We start from the raw sequence: 18,184 nt of genomic DNA, 5'->3' as shown, positions 1-18,184 counted from the left end.
TGGTGGTGTTTGCACCAGACCAGGCTCTTAGGACCCTGCCTCTCAAGTCAACAGGTCAGACACGGGGTGGCAGGATGTTTTCCCGTTGGTCTCAGAGTGGGCGGTCCGGCCCCTGGGCCCTGATCTGCCCCTGCCCATGAGGAGCGGGGCTCCCTGTTGTGGGGCCTGCAGGAGACAGGCCAATGCCTTTGGGTCCTGGCTGTTGTTAAGCTCTCCTAGGACTCTTCTCAGGGTGCTCCTAGATGCCCTTGGTCTCTCTCAGGACCACATAGCCCCACATAGGGCCACACACGGCCACTAAGATTCAAATCAGTCCAAGCAAACACTCAGCCTGTCTAGTGTCCACGTCTCATGTGACCACAGCTCTAGGATCCACCCTTTGCAGGCACCCACCGTTAGCCAGTTGAGGAAAGCCCTGGACCAGGGGTCGGGCGCCTGGGTGGGGGGTGGGGGCCCTAAATGCAGAGTTCTGCCCTGCATCAGCTTCCCCCCCTCCACCAACCACTGGTCACCAGAGCAAGCCCAGGCGGCACCGCCCACCAGGTATCTTTGTGCTGCGAATGCCTCTCTCCAGCAGAAAGCATTTAGATTTGACGCCAAGACCTGCTCTCGGGTTGTGCCTGTGGGAAGGAGCAGGGGAAGAGGCTCCCCGGGAAGGGAGCAGAACCCCACGGTGACTGGGCTGGATGCAGAGCCCCTGCAGCTCTGCACGGACACAGTGACTCCCAGGGGGCGGTCTGCTCTGGGGAAGGGGCTGGCCAGCCCTGCCCCCTCCTGCAGGGCAGCTTTGATCCCAGGGCCCTTCCATCCCTGAACCCAGGGCCTGGAGGGAGGAGGGGCTCCGGTTACAGCAGTGCCCCCTTCCCTCTCTGTCCAGAGCCGCCCTTCTCCGCCCCTTGGTGACCCTCGTGGCCAGTGTCTCTGTGCTCCTGGGCGCTGGCCCCTCCCCAGCCTTCCTCGTCTCCCCGCCCCCTGCCCTGAGCTGACCAGAGGGGCCAGGCGGGGGAGGGGCCGGTGCCACATGCACAGACTCCGCTCTACCCGGTCTGAGGCCAGCGTCCGCTGTGGGCTCCAACCTTGGGGTACAGGGGAGCCCGGGGCAGAAAGGGGCACCAATCACAGGTCTGGGAGGGTGGATGCCTGCAGGGCTCGGGGCTCGCGGGGTCTGAGGAGGGGCTAGTGGCCACACCCCCCACCTTGTGGTCCCGCGGTCCTCATGCCGGCCCTGAGGCCACTCCTGCTGCTGTTGCTCCTGGCTGGGCTGACTGCGGGGGCCAGCCTGCCGCCTGGCCCTGGGGGCCACCCGGGGGTGTGCCCCAACCAGCTCAGCCCCAACCTGTGGGTGGACGCGCAGAGCACCTGTGAGCGAGAGTGCGTCGGGGATCAGGTGAGCACAGGCAGTCCCCCCCAGCCCGGCTGCGGGGGAGACCAGCTCCTGGAGGGGCCAGGGTGTCTTGGTCTGGTTGGTCGGCGCTGGAGGAGCCCAGATCTCACCCCTCCCCCAGGCCTTGCCTGCACTGCAGAGAGGACCCAGCCACCCTTGATCCTGGAGGTCATTTTCTCTTGGGGCTCCCCACTCTTCGCACTGTGCTCCATGTGGAGGGGCCCTGGGGATAGACACGCCCAGATGCTGCCTCCATGTGTCTGAAGATTGAATGGGCTTCCCTGGTGGCTCAGCTGGTAAAGAGTCTGCCTGCAATGTGGGAGACCTGGGTTTGATTCCCTGGGTTGGGAAGATCTCCTGGAGAAGGGAATGGCTACCCACGGCAGCATTGAGGCCTGGAGAAATTCACGGGTGGTGTAGTCCATGGGACCGCAAAGAGTCGTACACGACAGAGCGACTTTCATTTCTGTCCCCAGACCTGCCCACCCCCACCCTGAAACTAGCCGTTCTTGGGCCCAACGAGGCAGAGGCCAGGGCCCTGTTTGAATGTGCTGTGTCCTTACGGCCCGACCCTGCTGCAGTGCTGCGGCCTTCAGGACGCTGTACGTCCTCCCCAGGCCTTCGTGTCCTCGTCTGTACCATAGGAGTACCACCACCTGCTTTGGGGGCCAATTGTCTGGGGGCGTAGTGAGGTTCAGCAAGGTGACCTGTGAGGGGCTGCTGGCAGTTGTGGCTCACCCCCAGATGGAAAGCCAACCTGCTCGGCTCCAGAGGGGACACTGACGCAAGGAGGGGCAGCAGGCCTTCCCCGCCCAAGCTGGGCATGCTGGGGCTGGGCGGGAAGGAGCGTTCAGGTGCCTGCTGAGCTGTGCCCCCCACTCCCCAGGACTGCGCGGCCACTGAGAAGTGCTGTACCAACGTGTGTGGGCTGCAAAGCTGTGTGGCCGCCCGCTTCCCTGACGGCGGCCCGGCTGCATCCAGGCTGGCGGCCTCGTGTGAGGGCTTCGTGTGCGCACAGCAGGGCTCTGACTGCGACATCTGGGATGGGCAGCCAGTGTGCCGCTGCCGGGACCGCTGTGAGAAGGAGCCCAGCTTCACCTGCGCCTCGGATGGCCTCACCTACTACAACCGCTGCTACATGGATGCTGAGGCCTGCCTGCGTGGCCTGCGCCTGCGCGTCGTGCCCTGCAAGCACGTCCTCAGCTGGCCACCCAGCAGCCCCAGGCCCCCCGAGACTACCGCCCGCCCCACGCCCGGGGATGCCCCAGTGCCGCCCGCCCTCTACAGCAGCCCCTCCCCTCAGGCAGTATATGTGGGGGGCACGGCCAGCCTCCACTGCGACGTCAGCGGCCGCCCGCCCCCCGCCGTGACCTGGGAGAAGCAGAGTGACCAGCGGGAGAACCTGATCATGCGGCCAGACCAGATGTACGGCAACGTGGTGGTCACCAGCATCGGGCAGCTGGTGCTTTACAACGCCCGGCCAGAGGATGCCGGCCTCTACACGTGCACGGCGCGCAACGCCGCCGGGCTGCTGCGGGCTGACTTCCCGCTGTCCGTGGTCCAGCGGGATCCAGCCGGGGCTGGGGCCCACGAGGCGGCCAACGCCCCGGCCCAGTGCCTGCCCAGCACGCAGGCCTGTGTTGGCCCCCCGTCTGGCCGGGTCCTCTGGCACTTTGACCCGCAGCGGCGCGGCTGCATGACCTTCCCCGTGGGCAGCTGTGCTGGGGGCGCCCAGGGCTTCGAGACCTATGAGGCGTGCCAGCAGGCGTGCGCCCGTGACCCTGGGGACGCCTGTGCGCTGCCGGCCGTACAGGGCCCCTGCCAGGGCTGGGAGCCGCGCTGGGCCTACAGCCCGCTGCTGCAGCACTGCCACCCCTTTGAGTACAGTGGCTGCGAGGGCAACGGCAACAACTTCGAGAGCCGCGAGAGCTGCGAGCACGCCTGCCCGGTGCCGCGCACGCCGCCCTGCCGGGCCTGCCGGCTTCGCAGCAAGCTGGCGCTCAGCCTGTGCCGCAGCGACTTCGCCATCGTGGGGCGGCTCACCGAGGTGCTGGAGGAGCCCGAGGCGGGGGGCGGCGGCATTGCGCGCGTGGCGCTGGACGAAGTGCTCAAGGATGACAAGATGGGCCTCAGGCTCCTGGGCACCAAGTACCTGGAGGTGACGCTGATCGGTGTGGACCGAGCCTGCCCCTGCCCAAACGTGACGGCCGGCGACGGCCCGCTGGTCATCATGGGCGAGGTGCGCGACGGCGTAGCCATGCTGGATGCGGGTAGCTATGTGCGCGCCGCCAGCGAGAAGCGCGTCAAGAAGATCTCTGAGCTGCTAGAGAGGAAGGCCTGCGAGCTGCTCAACCGCTTCCAGGACTAGCTTGCCCACCAACCCACAGCCCCAGCTTCCCGCTAGGCCCCGCCCTCCCCACACTCCCACCCTCTGCCTGAATAAAAGTCCTGGACCTCACAGCCTGTGGGTGCTGGGGGCCTGGCCCTCGCATGCGCACGTGGCTCTGCTCTGAGATGAGGAGGGAGGACCAGCCTGGGAGGTGGATGCCACCTCCCCCTGGCAAGAGGACCAGGCAGTCAGCTCGGTCCTGCCTCAGCATTCCAGGGGCCTTTATCCCTCCATCCCCTCACTGCCCGAGGGGAGCAGCAGAGTCCAAGATGCCTGCGAGTCCTGACCCACAGGCCAGACCCCTCCTGTGCCCAGTATGGAAACCTCAGAGACAGAGACAGCCCACAGGCACCCTGCAGGGGTGCTCCCAGGAGATGACATGGGAGATACCAGCAGTGGGGCAGCAGGAAACATTTTATTCTCAGGTTCTCAGCAGCCCTGTGGCCACTGGTCACAAATCCCCAGTCTGGGCAGGGCCACGCCCCGCAGTCTGGCCCAGGGTGGCAGGGGCTTTGTCCAGGGACACAGGCATCGCAGAAGAGGGAGTTACTGTTTCCGGAAAATCAGGCACTTGTTGTTGGCTGGCATGTCCACCTGGGGGAGATACTTGGGCTGGAGAAGCTGCTCTTGGTCCCCAGGGAGGCTGCCCATGACCACAGCCCTCTCTACCTACCATCCTCTCCAGGAGCAGGCCACTGGCCTGGCCCAGGTCCTTGAGAAGGGAGGTGTCCCGCAGCCCCCATTCAGGGTTCCTGCATGAGGGGAAGTGGCAAGGTCGTGGCCTGGGGGTCACTCGACCCACCTGCCCCCCAGCCAAGCCCCCTACTCTCCGAGCTCTGACCTGCATCTGAGAGTCAGGTCAAAATCCACATTACTTTGGGGAGAAATCTTCCCATTGATGGCATAGGCCTGTGGAGACGGGAGACACGATTCTGCCCACTGTCCACAGGCTCAGCCGTCCGCAGCCAAGCACTGTGCACACTTGCAGGATGGCACCCACAGAATGGAAAGGACCCACCCCTCGATGATCCCCAGACAGGGGACAGCAGAGGACAGTGCTGAGCAAGGGCAAGTGACGGGGGAGTGCTGGAGAGCAGAGGGCTTGGGTGTGCTTCAGTGCTGATAGGAAGCTGGAGGGAAAGGCAAGTGAAAATACCAAGACGAGAAGGCAGTCCAGAAAAGCCAGGACAGCCAAGGCCGCCTGCCTGGGGAGGCCCATCTCAGGCAGGAGCACTCACCCCATAGGTGATGAGCACAGCCTTGGGTATGAGCAGGTGTCCTGCTGCTCTGAACAGGCCCTGCGGAGCGGGGAGGCAGGACAGCAGTGAGGAGCTTTCCCAGGACCTCCCTGGCCTGAGTCCCCATCACTGATACAGGGCAGATCGGGCATTCTGCTCCCTCCCAGTGCAGGAAAAAGAGTGCCACATGGCGCTGGTGGGTGGCCCCTGGGTGGCTCGCCCACGCTCCCACAGACCTCGGTGCAACTCAGGGGGGTGATGTGGCTCATGTTGATGCAGAGCAGCAGGTCCAGCGACTGCGGCAAGATCCCGCCCCACTGCTTCCAATCCCAGGTCACGTCCAGATACATCGGGGCCTTCACGTTGGGCAGCCCGTGGGCCTGAGTGGTGGCCAAGATGCTGCGGGAGGACAGCCCGTGGTGGGGGTGGCCTGTGCAGCCTTTTCTGAGCCCCTGCAATCCTGCTTGGAGGAAGCTTAGAGGAACCACAATAGCGGAGGGGTCCAGGGCAACGGGACGGGGCCCACTTTCACCCGCAGGGTCCCACCTTCCCGCCGCACCTGTCCAGGCAGCGCTGGTCCACGTCGGACGGCTGCCACTCCGCATGGGGAAAGGCTCGCGCGAAGTGGGCTATGTGCTGGCCCGAGCCCGAGGCCACTTCCAGCACGCGGACGCCGCGCTGGGCCGAGTCCAAGTACTGCCGCAACACCTGCAAGATGGGCTCCTTGTTCCGCTCAGCGGCCTCCGCAACCAGCATTTTCCCAGTCCCCCGCGGAGAGCGCCTTCGCGAGTTTGGCACAGTCGGAAGCGTCGGGGGCGGAAGTCAAGCACCGCGGGGCCCTTCGGGAGTGGTAGTCTGGGGCCGCGGGGCCCGTCGGGAGTGGTAGTCACTGCGAGAGGGCGGGGGCTGTGGCCTGCCCGTGTTGCAATTGGCCTTTCCCCTCCACGGACTACAATTCCCATTAGGACACGCGCCGCGCCGTAAAGGCACCGCAGTCCCGGGAGGCGCGCTGCGAGCCGCCACCTCTGGACAGGAACCGGGAGGCAAGCTTGGGTCGTTAGTTTACAGGCGTCCATTGGCTCAGCACCCCGGTGCCCGTGGCTGTCCTAGCACTTTTTCATAGTGCTTGTTACTCCGAAATTGTCTCATTCTTGTCGCACTGGAATGGATTCCTTCACCTTGTCTGGCTTTTTTTTTTTTTAATTAAATCCCTCGAGGGTTTTGGGGGCTGAAAGGGAAAAAAATACATATCCTAACCTGCGCCGCCCGGGAATCGAACCCGGGTCGCAAGAATGGGAATCTTGCATGATACCACTACACCAGCGGCGCGGTTGGCAGTAAGTGTGTCCGCGAGACTTAGGAGATTGTGACGCAAGCCCCGCCGCCCAGCCCCGGGCGGAGCCGTCAGAGCGCAGGCGTCGCTGCGGTGCGAGCTGCAGGGCTGGAAGCAATGGACTTGAGGGGCGGGGAGCGGGAAGGCGGTGGTCCCGCCGAGTCTCTCGGGCACCCAGCACTCCAGGGGAAGGAGCGGCGATGAGGGATGCGGTTTCTGGCCGACTGGATTCGAACTGACGCCGGGGAAACCATAGCAACCGCGGCATTCCGGAAATTGTGGGTACTGGGCCATGGGAGGGCCTTCGTGGTTTGACTGGGCTCTCGTCTGAGCGGGGCCGCGGGGCGGAGCTCCCTGTGGTGGGCGGGGAAGCGGGGCGGAGCTCCCTGCGGTGGACGGGGCGCGGCCCCCGGAGGGGCGGGCTGCCTGCGGAGACGAGCCTGTACTGCTCAGGGCGTCTCTGTGGCCCTGCGATAAGCAGTGCAAACCCAGGGTTCACGGGTGTTAAGGGGTCGGTGACCTCTGAGTCTCGTCGGGGGCCGGTTTGTGTGTTCTACCGCTCTTCCCTGGTTGTCTCGGGGCCCGTGTCTCGGAAAGGGCCCTCTTAGCAGGCGTGAGGCGGCGCTCAACACTCAGGTCTAGCTTATCTCCTTTGCTGGGCGATTTTTCTTGCGCGAGACGCTCCCTGCCACCCCCCTCCAGCCCCCTCACCCCCCGCCTCCCGGCCCCAACACACACACACACACACCCCCAGGGTCGCTCTGACAAAAAGCTCTGCGAATGGCGCTGACCGGGCTTTAGTCTGGGGGTGCTCTCTCGGGGCCATGCAGAGTGGGACCAGAGACTACAGTATGAATGCCATCAGATGGGGAGGACAGCCTTGCCTCTTAGGGACAAGAGGTGGTGTAGAGCTGGCCAATGTGAATACAAGGCCCCTAGAAAAGTTTCAGTGGGCCGGCCTCCAGACAACCCCTTTAGCATTCAGTGTTACCACACTTTTTTCTTAGCCGACTTTCTCATTTCATAAGCTTTTGTTACCTGACTCACTTTTGCCTCAAGTCCTGGTTTGCTGGGGCTTCCCAGGTGATGCCAGTGGTAAAGAATCAGCATTGTCAATGCAAGAGATGCAAGAGACATGGGGTCAATTCCTGAGTTAGGATAGATCTCCTGGAGTAGGAAATGGCAACCCAGGATTCTTGCCTGGAAAATTCCACGGACAGTGGGGGAGGGACACAACTGAGCAACGCACGCATGCCTGGTTTGTTGGGTATTTTCTGCGTCTCCAGGTGGACAAGAGGTGTCCCTCAGTGTGAATCTCTGCCCCCACCTGTGATGATCAGTGGCTAGTTGGGGCCTCTCCACCCAGGCCCCTCAGCCTCCTCGCCCACTCAAGAGGCACAAAGCTCCCTGGCTTCCCTGGGCTGCCCTGCGCTGTTCTCATACAATAAACAATAGAGGGACGTCTTCGATAGTCCAGTGGCTGAGACTCCTCACTCCCAATGGGAAAGAAAGTGTTAGTCGCCGAGTCAACTCTTTGCGACCCCATGGACGGTAGCCTGGCCAGGCTCCTCTGTCCATGGGATTCTCCAGGCAAGAATACTGGAGTGGGTTGCCATGCTCTCCTCCAGGGGATCTTCCTAACCCAGGGACTGAACCTGTCTCCTGCACTCAGGAGGCAGATTCTTTACCGCTGAGCCATCATCCCTGGTCAATGAACTAGATCTCACATGCCACATCTAAAGAGCCTGCATGCTGCAATGAATATCAAAGATCCTCTGTGCGGCAACAAACACCCAGACACAGAGCAGCCAAAGAAACTTAAAAAAAAAAGAAGGAAATGTATATTTGGTCTGCATCCTGATTTCTGAATAGAACTCTTAAAACCCTGGGATTTCCTGAAGGAAGGGGTGAGAGGAGCATCTGTTATGCATAACAAGCCCCTTTCAATCTCACCTGGGTTCACACCAGACAGGTGACAAGTCAGGAGGAGGGGCAGGGGGGGCTGGTTGCCAGGGGAAACCAGCCCCACTCCTGACCTCTGACCTCCTGCCTGGGATAGGGGGCTGGAGATGCAGCTAATCTCCATTATTAACCAGTCCTACCAATGTGATGGACCTCCACTCAAACCCCAAATGGAGGGGGTCAGGGAGCTTCCAGCTAGTGAATGTGGAGGGCTGGGAGGGTGGCTCCCGGGGAGAGTGTGGGGCTCTGCACCACTTCCCACACCTTCCCTGGGCATCTCCTGCATCTGTTCCCAAGTTGTGTCCTTTGTGGCAAACCAATAAGGTAAGCAAAATGCTCCCCTGAGTTCTGTGAGTCATTCTGGCAAGTTACAGGACCCTGATTTACAGCTGGTCAGTCACAAATCCACCTGTAATGCAGGAGCTGCAGGAGACACTGATTTGATCCCTGGGTCAGGAAGATCCCCTGGAAAGGGGATGGCAACCCACTCCAGTATTCTTGCCTGTTGTGTTGTGGGACTGAGCCCTGAGCCTGTGGATCTGTGTGGACAATGGGTGGGTGGAGTTAGAATCCACTTAGATTGCAGGATACCCAGTTGGGATCCAAAGAGTCAGAGATGCGTCTGTAGGAGGGAGCAAGCCTTCATGTTGTATGTGCTGCCCACATGCCCAGCAAGGTCTTCCATTTAACAGCCCTTGACCTCAAGTTGCTCTCTGCCTGCCGTTCATCCCTCTGGGCTGGATTCTGTGTGACTGATGGACACCTGCCCTCCCTCCACACTCGGCACCCTCAGAGCCTGGGGCAGAGGCAGAGGCAGTGGACAGAGCAGAGCAGTGGGCTTTGCTGCAGTATGAGTGCACATGCGTGTGTGAATGCATGCACGGGAGCACCTGGGACTGTGTGAGTGTGCGTGTGTGTGAACGTGCGAACACTTTCCATAAAGTCCCGGATGTAAGTCAGACTCTGAAGCCCCCAGGAGCTGCTGAACATGGGACCCCTGGAAACGTCCCACGCCTGGGCCTGTGCTCAGTGCTACCTCCTGAGGTTGTGTCCTGAGGGTTACTGTTGGAGCCAGAAGGGCCCTCTCGGCTACTCCTGCTGCCTCATGATGTCCAGAGCCAACAGCGGCGTCCAGCTTCCTTCCTGGGGTCCAGGCCCAGGTGCCTGCCACCTGCTGAGCTCCCTCCGGAGCCCTGCCATGTGTACCCAGGGTGCTCGCCCACTACTGATTCCCTCAGTACATTGATTTTCCAGAGCTACAGTGACAAATTACTCCAAAGTGTGGTGGCTCCAAACAACAGTTTCCTTTCTCACAGTTCTGCAGGCCAGAAGTCCAGAATAAAGATGTCAGCTGCCCAACAGCCCTACCGGAAGCTCTTTAGTCAGCACAGCTTCCTTCTCTCTCTGTGTCTCCAGGCGCTCCCGGGCTTGTGGCCACCTCCCTGCCATCTCTCCTCTGGGTCTCTCTGTGTCCTAATATCCCTCTCCTTTTTGTCTTTATTTAAAATTTTTTTTCTTTTTTAAGTTATGAAAGTATGATAACACATTTACAGGATACTTAGAAAGTATAAAGTTACATAAAGTTCCACTATATATGACAATTATTTTCTTAAGTAGATAAAGTAAAATTTTTAGTTGGAGTTTCAATATCAAACCCTTAGAAATTAATAGAATTTTAAAATTTAATAGGCTGAATAGACAAGTAGAAGGATAGAGTAGACCTGAAAAGCACTATGAACCAATTCAACATAATTAGGATTTATACCATTTTCACACAATGGGAGGATACGACCCTCTCCTTTCCCAAGGACAGGCTTCACTGGATTTTAGGGCCCTTTCTAATCTGGGATGACCTTATCTCAAATCCCTTGCTTTAATTATATCGGCAAAGACCATTATTCTAAACAAGGTCATTTTCTGAGGTTCCAGGTGGTGTTTCTTTGAGGGGCCACTGTTCAGCTCATTGTACTTGGGTGTGGGGATGGGCAAGCCCTGGGAACCCCCTGGCCGTCCGGTGGTTAGGACTCGGCGCTCTCACTCCCAGGACCCAGGCTCAATCTCCGATTAAGAAACTAAGATCCTACAAGCTGTAGCCAAACAAGCAAACAAAAAGGGATGGGCAGTCCCTGGACACTTGGTGGTGGTATGGGAGCATCCTGCCAGAGCTTTTCCTGGGGCTACTGACCACACTTTGTTGGCAGAAGCCCATCCTCCAGTCTGGGTTGGTGAGGGCATGAACTTCAGATCTGCAAAATGACTAAGGATGGCTGAAAACTTAAACTTTCTCCTCTAATATGAAATTTCCATATCACGTTTAGAGCCTTTTAGAAGAGAAAGTCTGGAGCAGGAACTGGCAACCCACTCAATATTCTTGCCTGAAGAATTTCATGGACAGGGGCCCGGCAGGCTATAGTCCATGGGGCCACAAAGAGTTGGACATGACAGAGCGACTAACACACAGAAGAGAAGGGCTTCCCCAGCAGCTCAGTGGTAAAGAATCTACCTGCCAATGCAGGAGACATGGGTTTTATCTCTGGGTTGGGAAGAACCCCTGGAGGAGGGCATGGCATCCCACTCCAGTATTCTTGCCTGGAGAACCCCAGGGACAGAGGAGCCTGGTGGGCTACAGTCCATGGGGTTGCAAAGAATCAGACACAATTCAGTGACTGAACAACAGCAAAGAAGAGAAAAACCCTAATGTCTTCATTAGGGTTAACTGGAGTCAATAAGGTAAAGGTCGCTCCTTGCTACGACGCCCACGTTCTCTGTGTGGCTCCAGGCGTTTCTGGGCTTGTGGCTGGCTGCTGGGTGAGGCTCCTGCCTCCTGTTCAGCTGCCCGTGACTGACTTTGGGCTGGGTTCCCAGCCTCTCTGACAATAGGAAATGTTTGCCGGCTGCAAGACTCTGTCTCTGGGGGCTTAGCAGGTTGCTCACTGCCATGGACAGTGTAGTCAAGGCGAGGCCAGACCGGCCAGGCTTCCTACCCCAACTGGAGAACCGACCTGAGCTCACGGTCGCACTGACTAGACCCTGACTCTCCTGGCTTGGGCTGGGCCCTCCGCATGCCTCCTGGCTCTGTCCCCAAGTCAGGGTGGCTCAGGTGCTCAGGCTAAGTTCTGGCAGCAGGGAGTCTGGGAAGGCCCCTGGGTGGCGGTGGGGGTGGGGAGATAGGCCCTGCCCTCCTGCACACAGGTGTCATGGCTTTGCTGCCTGCTCCCTACAAGCTGGCCTTCTTCCCCCTGGCTGCCTGCTGCCCCAGCTCAGTGTCTTTGGGGGCCCTCGGGGTTCCTTCACCACCCCCTCCACCCCCAGCCTGTCCTGCACCCCCTCCCCTCTCACCTGGCAGGACCATTCCTCTTCTGTGGCTTTCTTCTGGAGTCTTTCCAAGGGCTCTGGACCCAACCTTTGACGTCAGACAAGGGCCAGGGGCAGGGCTGGGATATTAGGGTCTAGCAGCCTTGCCCACCATCAAGGCCAAGCCTGCCTGCCTATCAACAGGGTCCTCTCCATGTTGGCCTGAGGGGTTGCCCATGAGAGGAGGAGCTCTCAGCTCTGTGTCAGCCCAGGGCCTGGCTCCTCCTGCCCAGAGCATGTGCCTTCTGGAAGAGACCCTCCCCACTCCCAGGCCCCTCACCCTTCAAAGTCTCCCCGGCTTGAGTTAGCACTGTGCTCGAGGCCACCGAAGAGACCAGGGCCGTCAGCACAGATGACGCAGGATCATGCTGGCCTTGACACAGCTAGGGGGTGGGGGTGGGGTGGGGGGATGGGCCCCAGGGGTGGAAAGGGGGCCCAGCGTGGCCGGGGGTGCGGGTGGGGGGTGTGCTTATGCCCTGGCTCCCTGGGCATGCTCTCTCCTCTCAGGTCACAGGCCTTGTGGGAGGGGGAGCAGCTCCACCTCACCCTCGGGAAGGAGCTGTGGGCAGGCTAGGGCCCAGCCCCCAGACCCTCCCCTGCAGGCATATCTGGTTCCTCCTGAGGCACATCACTGCAGTAGATCTTGCGTCCTGACCCCAGTGCATGCGGCGGGTGGAGGAGTAAGTGCTCTTTCTCTTGCGCGGGATGACAGGCGAGCTGGGTTCCTTCACCTGCCTTCTGCACCCCGCAGCACCCAGGGTGCTCCTGGATTGGTAAAGGGCCTCCCTCCCCCTCCCTGGGGTCTGCAGGTGCACACATGGCAGTCGGTCGGTACCCAGCTCCTGTTCCGTAGGATGAAAGGGAGATTCCCAGGGTGTCATGTCTCTGCCCAAACCCGGGGGCCGACCCGCTGTTCTCATCTTTGACACCCCTCAGTCGCGTGTGAGTGAACCGCAGCACTGGCCCAGGCACCTTGGCCGAGGGTCTCTGACGTGCGGTGCGTGGGGACACCCTTGCTTCCAGAGTCCACACAGATCATTCCCAGCACCTGTCAATTCCTCGGCTCCTGGGACACCACCGCCGACCCCACGAGGGCCTGAGCCAGAGCCTCGCCACGTCTGGGTGCCCGTGGCCCCCCGAGCCTCCTCCAGTGGCGGACGGCGGCCCGGGCCCTGAGAAACTTGCTTAAACTCCGCCTTCAGACCTCGCCAGGGGGTCCCGCCAGTTTCCCCAAGGCTCAAGCACCACCCCTGCCACGAGCCTCGGCGCGGGCCCTTTAAGGTCCGGGGGTGTGCGGCGGGCCCGCCCCCTCCCCGCGGCGCCGGCCGCCTGTTAAAGGGGCCGCGCCCTCGCCGCCAGCAGAGTGCCAGCCGGGCGGAGGGCGCGAGGTCTGGCCGCGGGCCGGCGGGCGGGGAGGGCGCGGAGGGCGCGGAGGGCGCGGGAGCGCTGCGGCCCCTCCGCACCATGTACACCATCACCAAGGGACCCAGCAAGCTGGTCGCGCAACGGCGCACAGGTGCGCGGCGGGGGCGGGCAAGGCAGGGAGGGGACGGGCGGGGGTCCGCATACGCTGCCCGCCCCCGGCGCGGCGCCGGCGGCTGACGCGCGCTCCCGGTGCCCACAGGTCCCACGCAGCAGCAGGTGGAGAGCAGGCTCGGCGAGCTCCTGAAATGCCGGCATTCCGCGCCGACCCCGCAGCACCCGCGGGCACAGCCGCCGGGCCCCTGGCCTCTGTCGAGGTGAGACGCACGGCCCTCCTCTCCCCTCCCCCGCCGGCCTTCGCGGGGCCGCGAGGGTGACCTTGGGGAAAGGTTAGCGGAGCCCGGGCCACATGCTCCCGGCGGGCGCGGAGGGGGCGGAGCCCGCCGACCCGGCCCGCCTGAGGCTCGCGACCGCAACTCCGCGCTTCCGCCTCACCTGGCACCTGGCTGGGTCGGAGGGAACCGGGCCGGGGGTGCGTGACACTCCTCCGAGCCCTGGGGCCCCACGCACCCAGAGTCGGGAGGAAGCCGACCCGCTCCTGGATCTTAGGGGCTCCAGGCGGCTGAGTCAGGTGCCCGGGCCGACCTTGGGCGGCGGAGGCCACGCTTTGAGAGGAGCTACCGCGGAATCGCCCTGGAGGGCGGGAGCGGCCGCCGCCGGAGGCTGCCAGCCCCGTGCTGGCCGAGCAGCGGGGGAGAGGTGCACGTGGTTCCCTCGGGCCCTGCCAGGCCGCTGCTCTCCTCCGCCTTCTCCCCTAGCCCCCACCGGTGCTTTTCTGCTTTTCCTGACCAGCAGTTTTGCTGGGAGCCTCAGTTCAACCACTGTGGTCTCCAAGTCACTGTGCCCAGGAGGTCAGCGCCTCCATCTCTGGGACTGAAACTGTAACTTTTTGGCTCGAGTCTGTTCTCTGGTCTTCTTACTTATTCTCTGCAGGCTCAGGGCCCAGGGCTTGGTCCAGGCCACACAGGCCTGAGGCTCCTGCAGGCTGTGGGTGGGTGGGGGGACACTGACAGGGCTTGGGATTTCTTCTCTAGTTGAGGACAGACGGCCTCCGGATTGGTAAGAGCTGGGGGCTGTGTTGCTGCGCGCCCTCAACCTGCCCTCCCCCTCAGTGCCGGCCTGAGATGCCACAGGTGGGGGTAGCCTGTGAGACCCTTCTAGGCTGAGGCCCTTTCGGGCAGCCTCCTGCTGGGAGCATGTTGACACTCTGAGACTGGTCCTGTGAGGACCACAAGCGCCTCCAGGGAGAGGGGTGCGTACGGCCGTGGGGGCGCGTCCCAGGGCCCACTGCGCTGTGACCCTGCCTTGTGACGTCAGCCCTGGTCCTCAGCCGCCCTGCGCCCCCCGCCCTGACACCCAGGCAGGAAGCTCCCACTCTCTTACCTGGAGAAGCTTGTGCTTTCTCCATGCACCTTTGCCGGGGAGTGGGGGAGGAAGCATGCGGTGTGTGCAGGGTCCAGATGCTGGGAGAGACGGAAGAGACAAGGGGCCGCAGCCTGCCAGGTCCCGGTCGGGGGTGCTGGTGCTCGCCCTGCCTCTGCAGCCCCGTCTGGCAGGGGGTCAGCAGGAAGGCAGACTGTGCTGGTCGTGCCATCCCCCCTAACCTCTGAAGTCACCCCTTCCCTGAGCCGCTCCCCTCCCAGCCTCAGGGGCGAGCCCCCACTGGGAGGCCAGAGCACCTTCAGGTCTCCCACATGGGGACCCCTAGCCTTGCTCCTGAAACTTCTTGGGGGGGGGGACCCACCAAAATCACTCCACCCAGACTTCCGGTCCACCCTCCCTCAGCCAGGCTTGCCAGGGAAGAAGGAGTCTGAGCCACTGGGGCGCTCTGTGCCTGGCACACCACGGGTGCCCCAAGCGTCTGCCCCTGACTGGGCTTGGGTCTGGGCGCTGCCCATGGTGGTGAACAGGCTGTGTGAGTCTGGGCCTCTGATGAGCTCTCTCCCTCTGCGCCAGAGAGTAAGACCTGCTGTCGGGGGAAAAGAGGAAAGGGCACCCTGTGACCTGCTGATGGTGCAGGGGAGGAGGCTTGGGAGCTGCACTGCCTTGTGGGCTTCGGGCTCAGACACGCGTACAGTTCTGATGCTGCCATCCGCTCACCATGTGTGACCCTGGACAGGTCACTTCTTTCTTGAGCCTTGGCTGAAAATGGGTGGGTGGTCTATGTTGGAGGATAGTGAAGGGGATGAAGAGGAGGCCCTAGTTGGCAGGCCCTAAGCAGGGAGTCCAGAGCTGCTGCTGCCGTGGGCAGGGCCTGCCAGTGGACCGTGTCCCTGGGCTCTGGCACGAGGGTGGAGATGGGGGTGGCACCGGACTCGACCATAGGCGCACAGGGGAGCAGTGCCCTTTCCTCCAGAGGGCCCACGGAGCCGCCTTACGTAACTGCCAGCAGGGGGCGGGCAGGTGCCAGCCTGAGCCCCTTCTCAGCCCCAGCCAGGGGGCCCTCTGGTGGTTGAGTCACTAAGTCCTGTCTGATTCTTGGAGCCCCATGGACTGGCCTCTCCAGGCAAGAATACTGGAGTGGGTTGCCATTTACTTCTCCAGGGGATCTTCCTGACCCAGGGATTGAACCTGGGTCTCCTGCGTTATAGACGGATTCTTTACCACTGAGCCACCAGGGAAAGCACCCTCTAAGTACTTGGCAGTTCGTAGCCCTTGACTGCAATTCTTTTTTTCCTTCTTGGATGCTCAGTCTCCGAGTTTTCCTAGAGTTTGTGGCCTTGCAGGGGTAAGGTTAGCAGGCAAGCGAGGGGCTGTCCCACTTGAGGACAGACATCCACGCCCTCTGGTTGGTATCGCTCAAGCCTGGGAGCAGCCCTGCCCCTCCACGTTTTCTGTGGCCACCTGACCTGCCAGCCTGGAGCTGGCGGGACTGGTGCCCCTCAGGATGCTCCTCTTTATTTTAGTGCCCCTCTCAACTGAGGAGGAACCCCGCGCGGCGGTGGGGCACCTGAGCCCAGGATGGCGAGCAGGCCGGCGGGACCGCGAGTGCCTGGCGGAGTGGCACGTGCAGCCCAGGACTCCCGGCTCCCACCTCCTGCTGTAGGTGTGGGCCCCGCTCCCTCCGCGGCCCTATCCCGGGCTTCATGTGTGCAGGGCTGGGCCAGCTGACTCCAGCCAGGGCAGCCCATCCATGCCCTGGGCCCGGCTGGCTGGGGTGGGCCCAGTGGCCATCTGGACATTGAATGCCCACCAGGCCAGGCTCCAGCACCCAGGGCCATCTCCTCACTCAGCATTCCTGCCCTGTGGGCAAGAGCATGGCCCCTGCCGGGAAGCTGCAGGGGTGGACCAGGGCCACGGTCAGCCTCCCCACCCAGGATGGCCCACTCAGCACTTGGCACTGTCTCGCCAGACCAGGAGCTGTCTCTGGAGCCCGGGCAGCTGCGAAGGGCAAAGTCCACCTGCTCTCATTAGGGTCCTTCCTTCCATCCTGGGGGCATCTTGAGATGAAGAGGCTTCTGTGGGGGAGAGAGTGACCAAGAACTGTGCCTGGGGGCGGGGTTGGGCCGAAAAACCTGTTTACTCTGGTCAGAACCTGGGCTGCTGGAGGCCTGGCCCGTCAGTGGGGAGGGGGAGGCAGGTGGCAGTGGAGGTTCCTGAGAGACACACGGGGGCCGTCTGTGTGCCTTGAGCATGGGGCTCTGTGGAGATCTGGGGACACAGAGCCCCTCTGCAGACTTAGACCTGCCTCAGGGCCAGGGGCTGTAGGTGTGAGCTGAGCTGTTGGGGATGCAGGCCTGCAGGAGAAAGGCCTTGGCCACCGGCTGCAGCCCACAGCTGCCCTGTGGTTCAGGGAAGTGCCTGGAGTGGGCCTGGCCTGTGGGGCGGGGTGGCCTGCGACTGCTCCGGGAGCTCTGCCAGGTAGCACCTGGCCTGGGAATGTGGCTGAGTGTCTCCTTGCCTTCCCACAGTCCAGGGCCGAGGCTCGTGTTCAATCGGGTGAATGGCCGCCGGCCGCCTGCCACGTCCCCATCCCTCGAGGGAACCCAGGAGCCCTACACACTGGCCCACGAGGAGAACGTCCGATTTGTGTCAGAAGGTAGCGCTGAGGTCTGAGGGAGTGGCCCAGCCCACTGGTCCCCTTCCCACTGTAACCTGAACTTGAAGTCCCTGGAGGGCTGGGACGTACCTGGGCTCTGGGCCTGTCTGTCCTGTGACCGTCCAGCAGGCTGCCCGTTCCCGTTCCCAGCTCCGGGCAGGGATCCAGGCTAGCCACTAGGGTGGGAGGGTGCCAGGGGCCTGGCTCAGTCTAACTGTCCTCTCCCCACAGCCTGGCAGCAAGTGGAGCAGCAGCTGGGTGGTGGCCCGGCCGGTGAGAGCGGGCCAAGGCCTGTGCAGTACGTGGAGAGGACCCCCAACCCCAGGCTGCAGAGTGAGCCCTCCCCCACCCTCAAGGAGCGCCCCCTGCCCTCCACCCCTGACCTGGCTCAGCCAGGTTCTAGCTCCAAGGGGGTGGGGTGAGGAATGGAGCCTGATCCACTCTTCCCAGTGTCTGCTACAGCTGGGATCTGGGTGAGGGGCTTGTGGCCAGCTCACGCTGGTCCGCTGGGAAGGTGTGTCACTGCCCAGCCTTCTGTTTCTCCACAGACTTCGTGCCCATTGACCTGGACGAGTGGTGGGCACAGCAGTTCCTGGCCAGGATCACCAACTGTTCCTAGTCACAGCTTTGGAAGGAAGGCTGTCTTGTGCAGGGCCTGGCCCTGCCCCACGCTGGACCCTCTGCCAGGAGAGGACCACGGCGCCCTGTCCACCAGCTGCGGCAGGCTGTGCTTCACCCTGGGCCTGGCCAGGCGCCAGCCACACCTGAAGTGCCAGCATTTGGACTTTTGCCCCTGCTGACCCTTTGGCCCAGCTGTTCCAGGCTGCCGGGGGCCAGGGGTTGAAACTGACCTCAGTCCTGCTCACTGTGCCCGGGGACCAGCCCGTGGGGCTGGCAGGGAGGAGCTCCAGGCTAATAAAGTTGAGAAACTGCCTTTTGGAGAGGCCCTGACTCGGTGGGCTGTGGGGAGTGAGCGGGGGAAGTGCGCTTGTGTACAGGCCCC

At 62.2% G+C, this 18,184-nt stretch overlaps 3 protein-coding genes and 1 non-coding gene across 10 annotated transcripts; 2 read left to right on the top strand and 2 right to left on the bottom strand.

The window, feature by feature from the left end:
• The first annotated feature begins 32 nt into the window (after positions 1–32).
• WFIKKN1 (WAP, follistatin/kazal, immunoglobulin, kunitz and netrin domain containing 1) lies at positions 33–3,940 on the top strand. The gene is made up of 2 exons (XM_070362831.1): positions 33–1,387; positions 2,271–3,940. The coding sequence occupies exons 1-2, from the start codon at positions 1,217–1,219 to the stop codon at positions 3,750–3,752; spliced, it is 1,653 nt and encodes a 550-aa protein (XP_070218932.1). The 5' UTR covers positions 33–1,216; the 3' UTR covers positions 3,753–3,940.
• A 229-nt stretch (positions 3,941–4,169) lies between these two features.
• METTL26 (methyltransferase like 26) lies at positions 4,170–5,853 on the bottom strand. Of its 5 annotated transcripts, none has more exons than XM_014483559.2 (6): positions 5,571–5,851; positions 5,248–5,485; positions 5,012–5,071; positions 4,615–4,682; positions 4,447–4,525; positions 4,170–4,367 (listed from the first exon to the last, which is right to left on the bottom strand). In XM_014483559.2, the coding sequence occupies exons 1-6, from the start codon at positions 5,765–5,767 to the stop codon at positions 4,320–4,322; spliced, it is 690 nt and encodes a 229-aa protein (XP_014339045.1). In that variant the 5' UTR covers positions 5,768–5,851; the 3' UTR covers positions 4,170–4,319. The 5 variants fall into 5 exon arrangements, with proteins under 5 accessions (XP_014339045.1, XP_005886898.1, XP_070219220.1 ...); XM_005886836.2 differs by having other exon boundaries at positions 5,248–5,410; positions 5,571–5,849; XM_070363119.1 differs by having other exon boundaries at positions 5,248–5,471; positions 5,571–5,760.
• Positions 5,854–6,269: 416 nt separating this feature from the next.
• TRNAG-CCC (transfer RNA glycine (anticodon CCC)) lies at positions 6,270–6,340 on the bottom strand. The gene has a single exon. It is a non-coding gene; the product is annotated as a tRNA-Gly (tRNA).
• A 141-nt stretch (positions 6,341–6,481) lies between these two features.
• Positions 6,482–18,115, top strand: MCRIP2 (MAPK regulated corepressor interacting protein 2). 3 transcript variants are annotated; one of them, XM_070362983.1, is made up of 6 exons: positions 6,482–6,622; positions 13,285–13,399; positions 16,029–16,184; positions 17,054–17,181; positions 17,413–17,514; positions 17,730–18,115. In XM_070362983.1, the coding sequence occupies exons 3-6, from the start codon at positions 16,030–16,032 to the stop codon at positions 17,798–17,800; spliced, it is 456 nt and encodes a 151-aa protein (XP_070219084.1). In that variant the 5' UTR covers positions 6,482–6,622; positions 13,285–13,399; position 16,029; the 3' UTR covers positions 17,801–18,115. The 3 variants fall into 3 exon arrangements, with proteins under 3 accessions (XP_070219084.1, XP_070219082.1, XP_070219083.1); XM_070362981.1 differs by lacking the exon at positions 6,482–6,622 and adding an exon at positions 13,019–13,176; XM_070362982.1 differs by lacking the exons at positions 6,482–6,622; positions 16,029–16,184 and adding an exon at positions 13,019–13,176.
• Positions 18,116–18,184: the final 69 nt, after the last annotated feature.

Source organism: Bos mutus, chromosome 25 (genome assembly GCF_027580195.1).
Source record: "Bos mutus isolate GX-2022 chromosome 25, NWIPB_WYAK_1.1, whole genome shotgun sequence".
Classification (NCBI taxonomy): Eukaryota; Metazoa; Chordata; class Mammalia; order Artiodactyla; family Bovidae; genus Bos; species Bos mutus.
The sequence above is the reverse complement of the archived record's forward strand: the minus strand, read 5'-3'. Positions and strand labels throughout refer to the sequence as shown.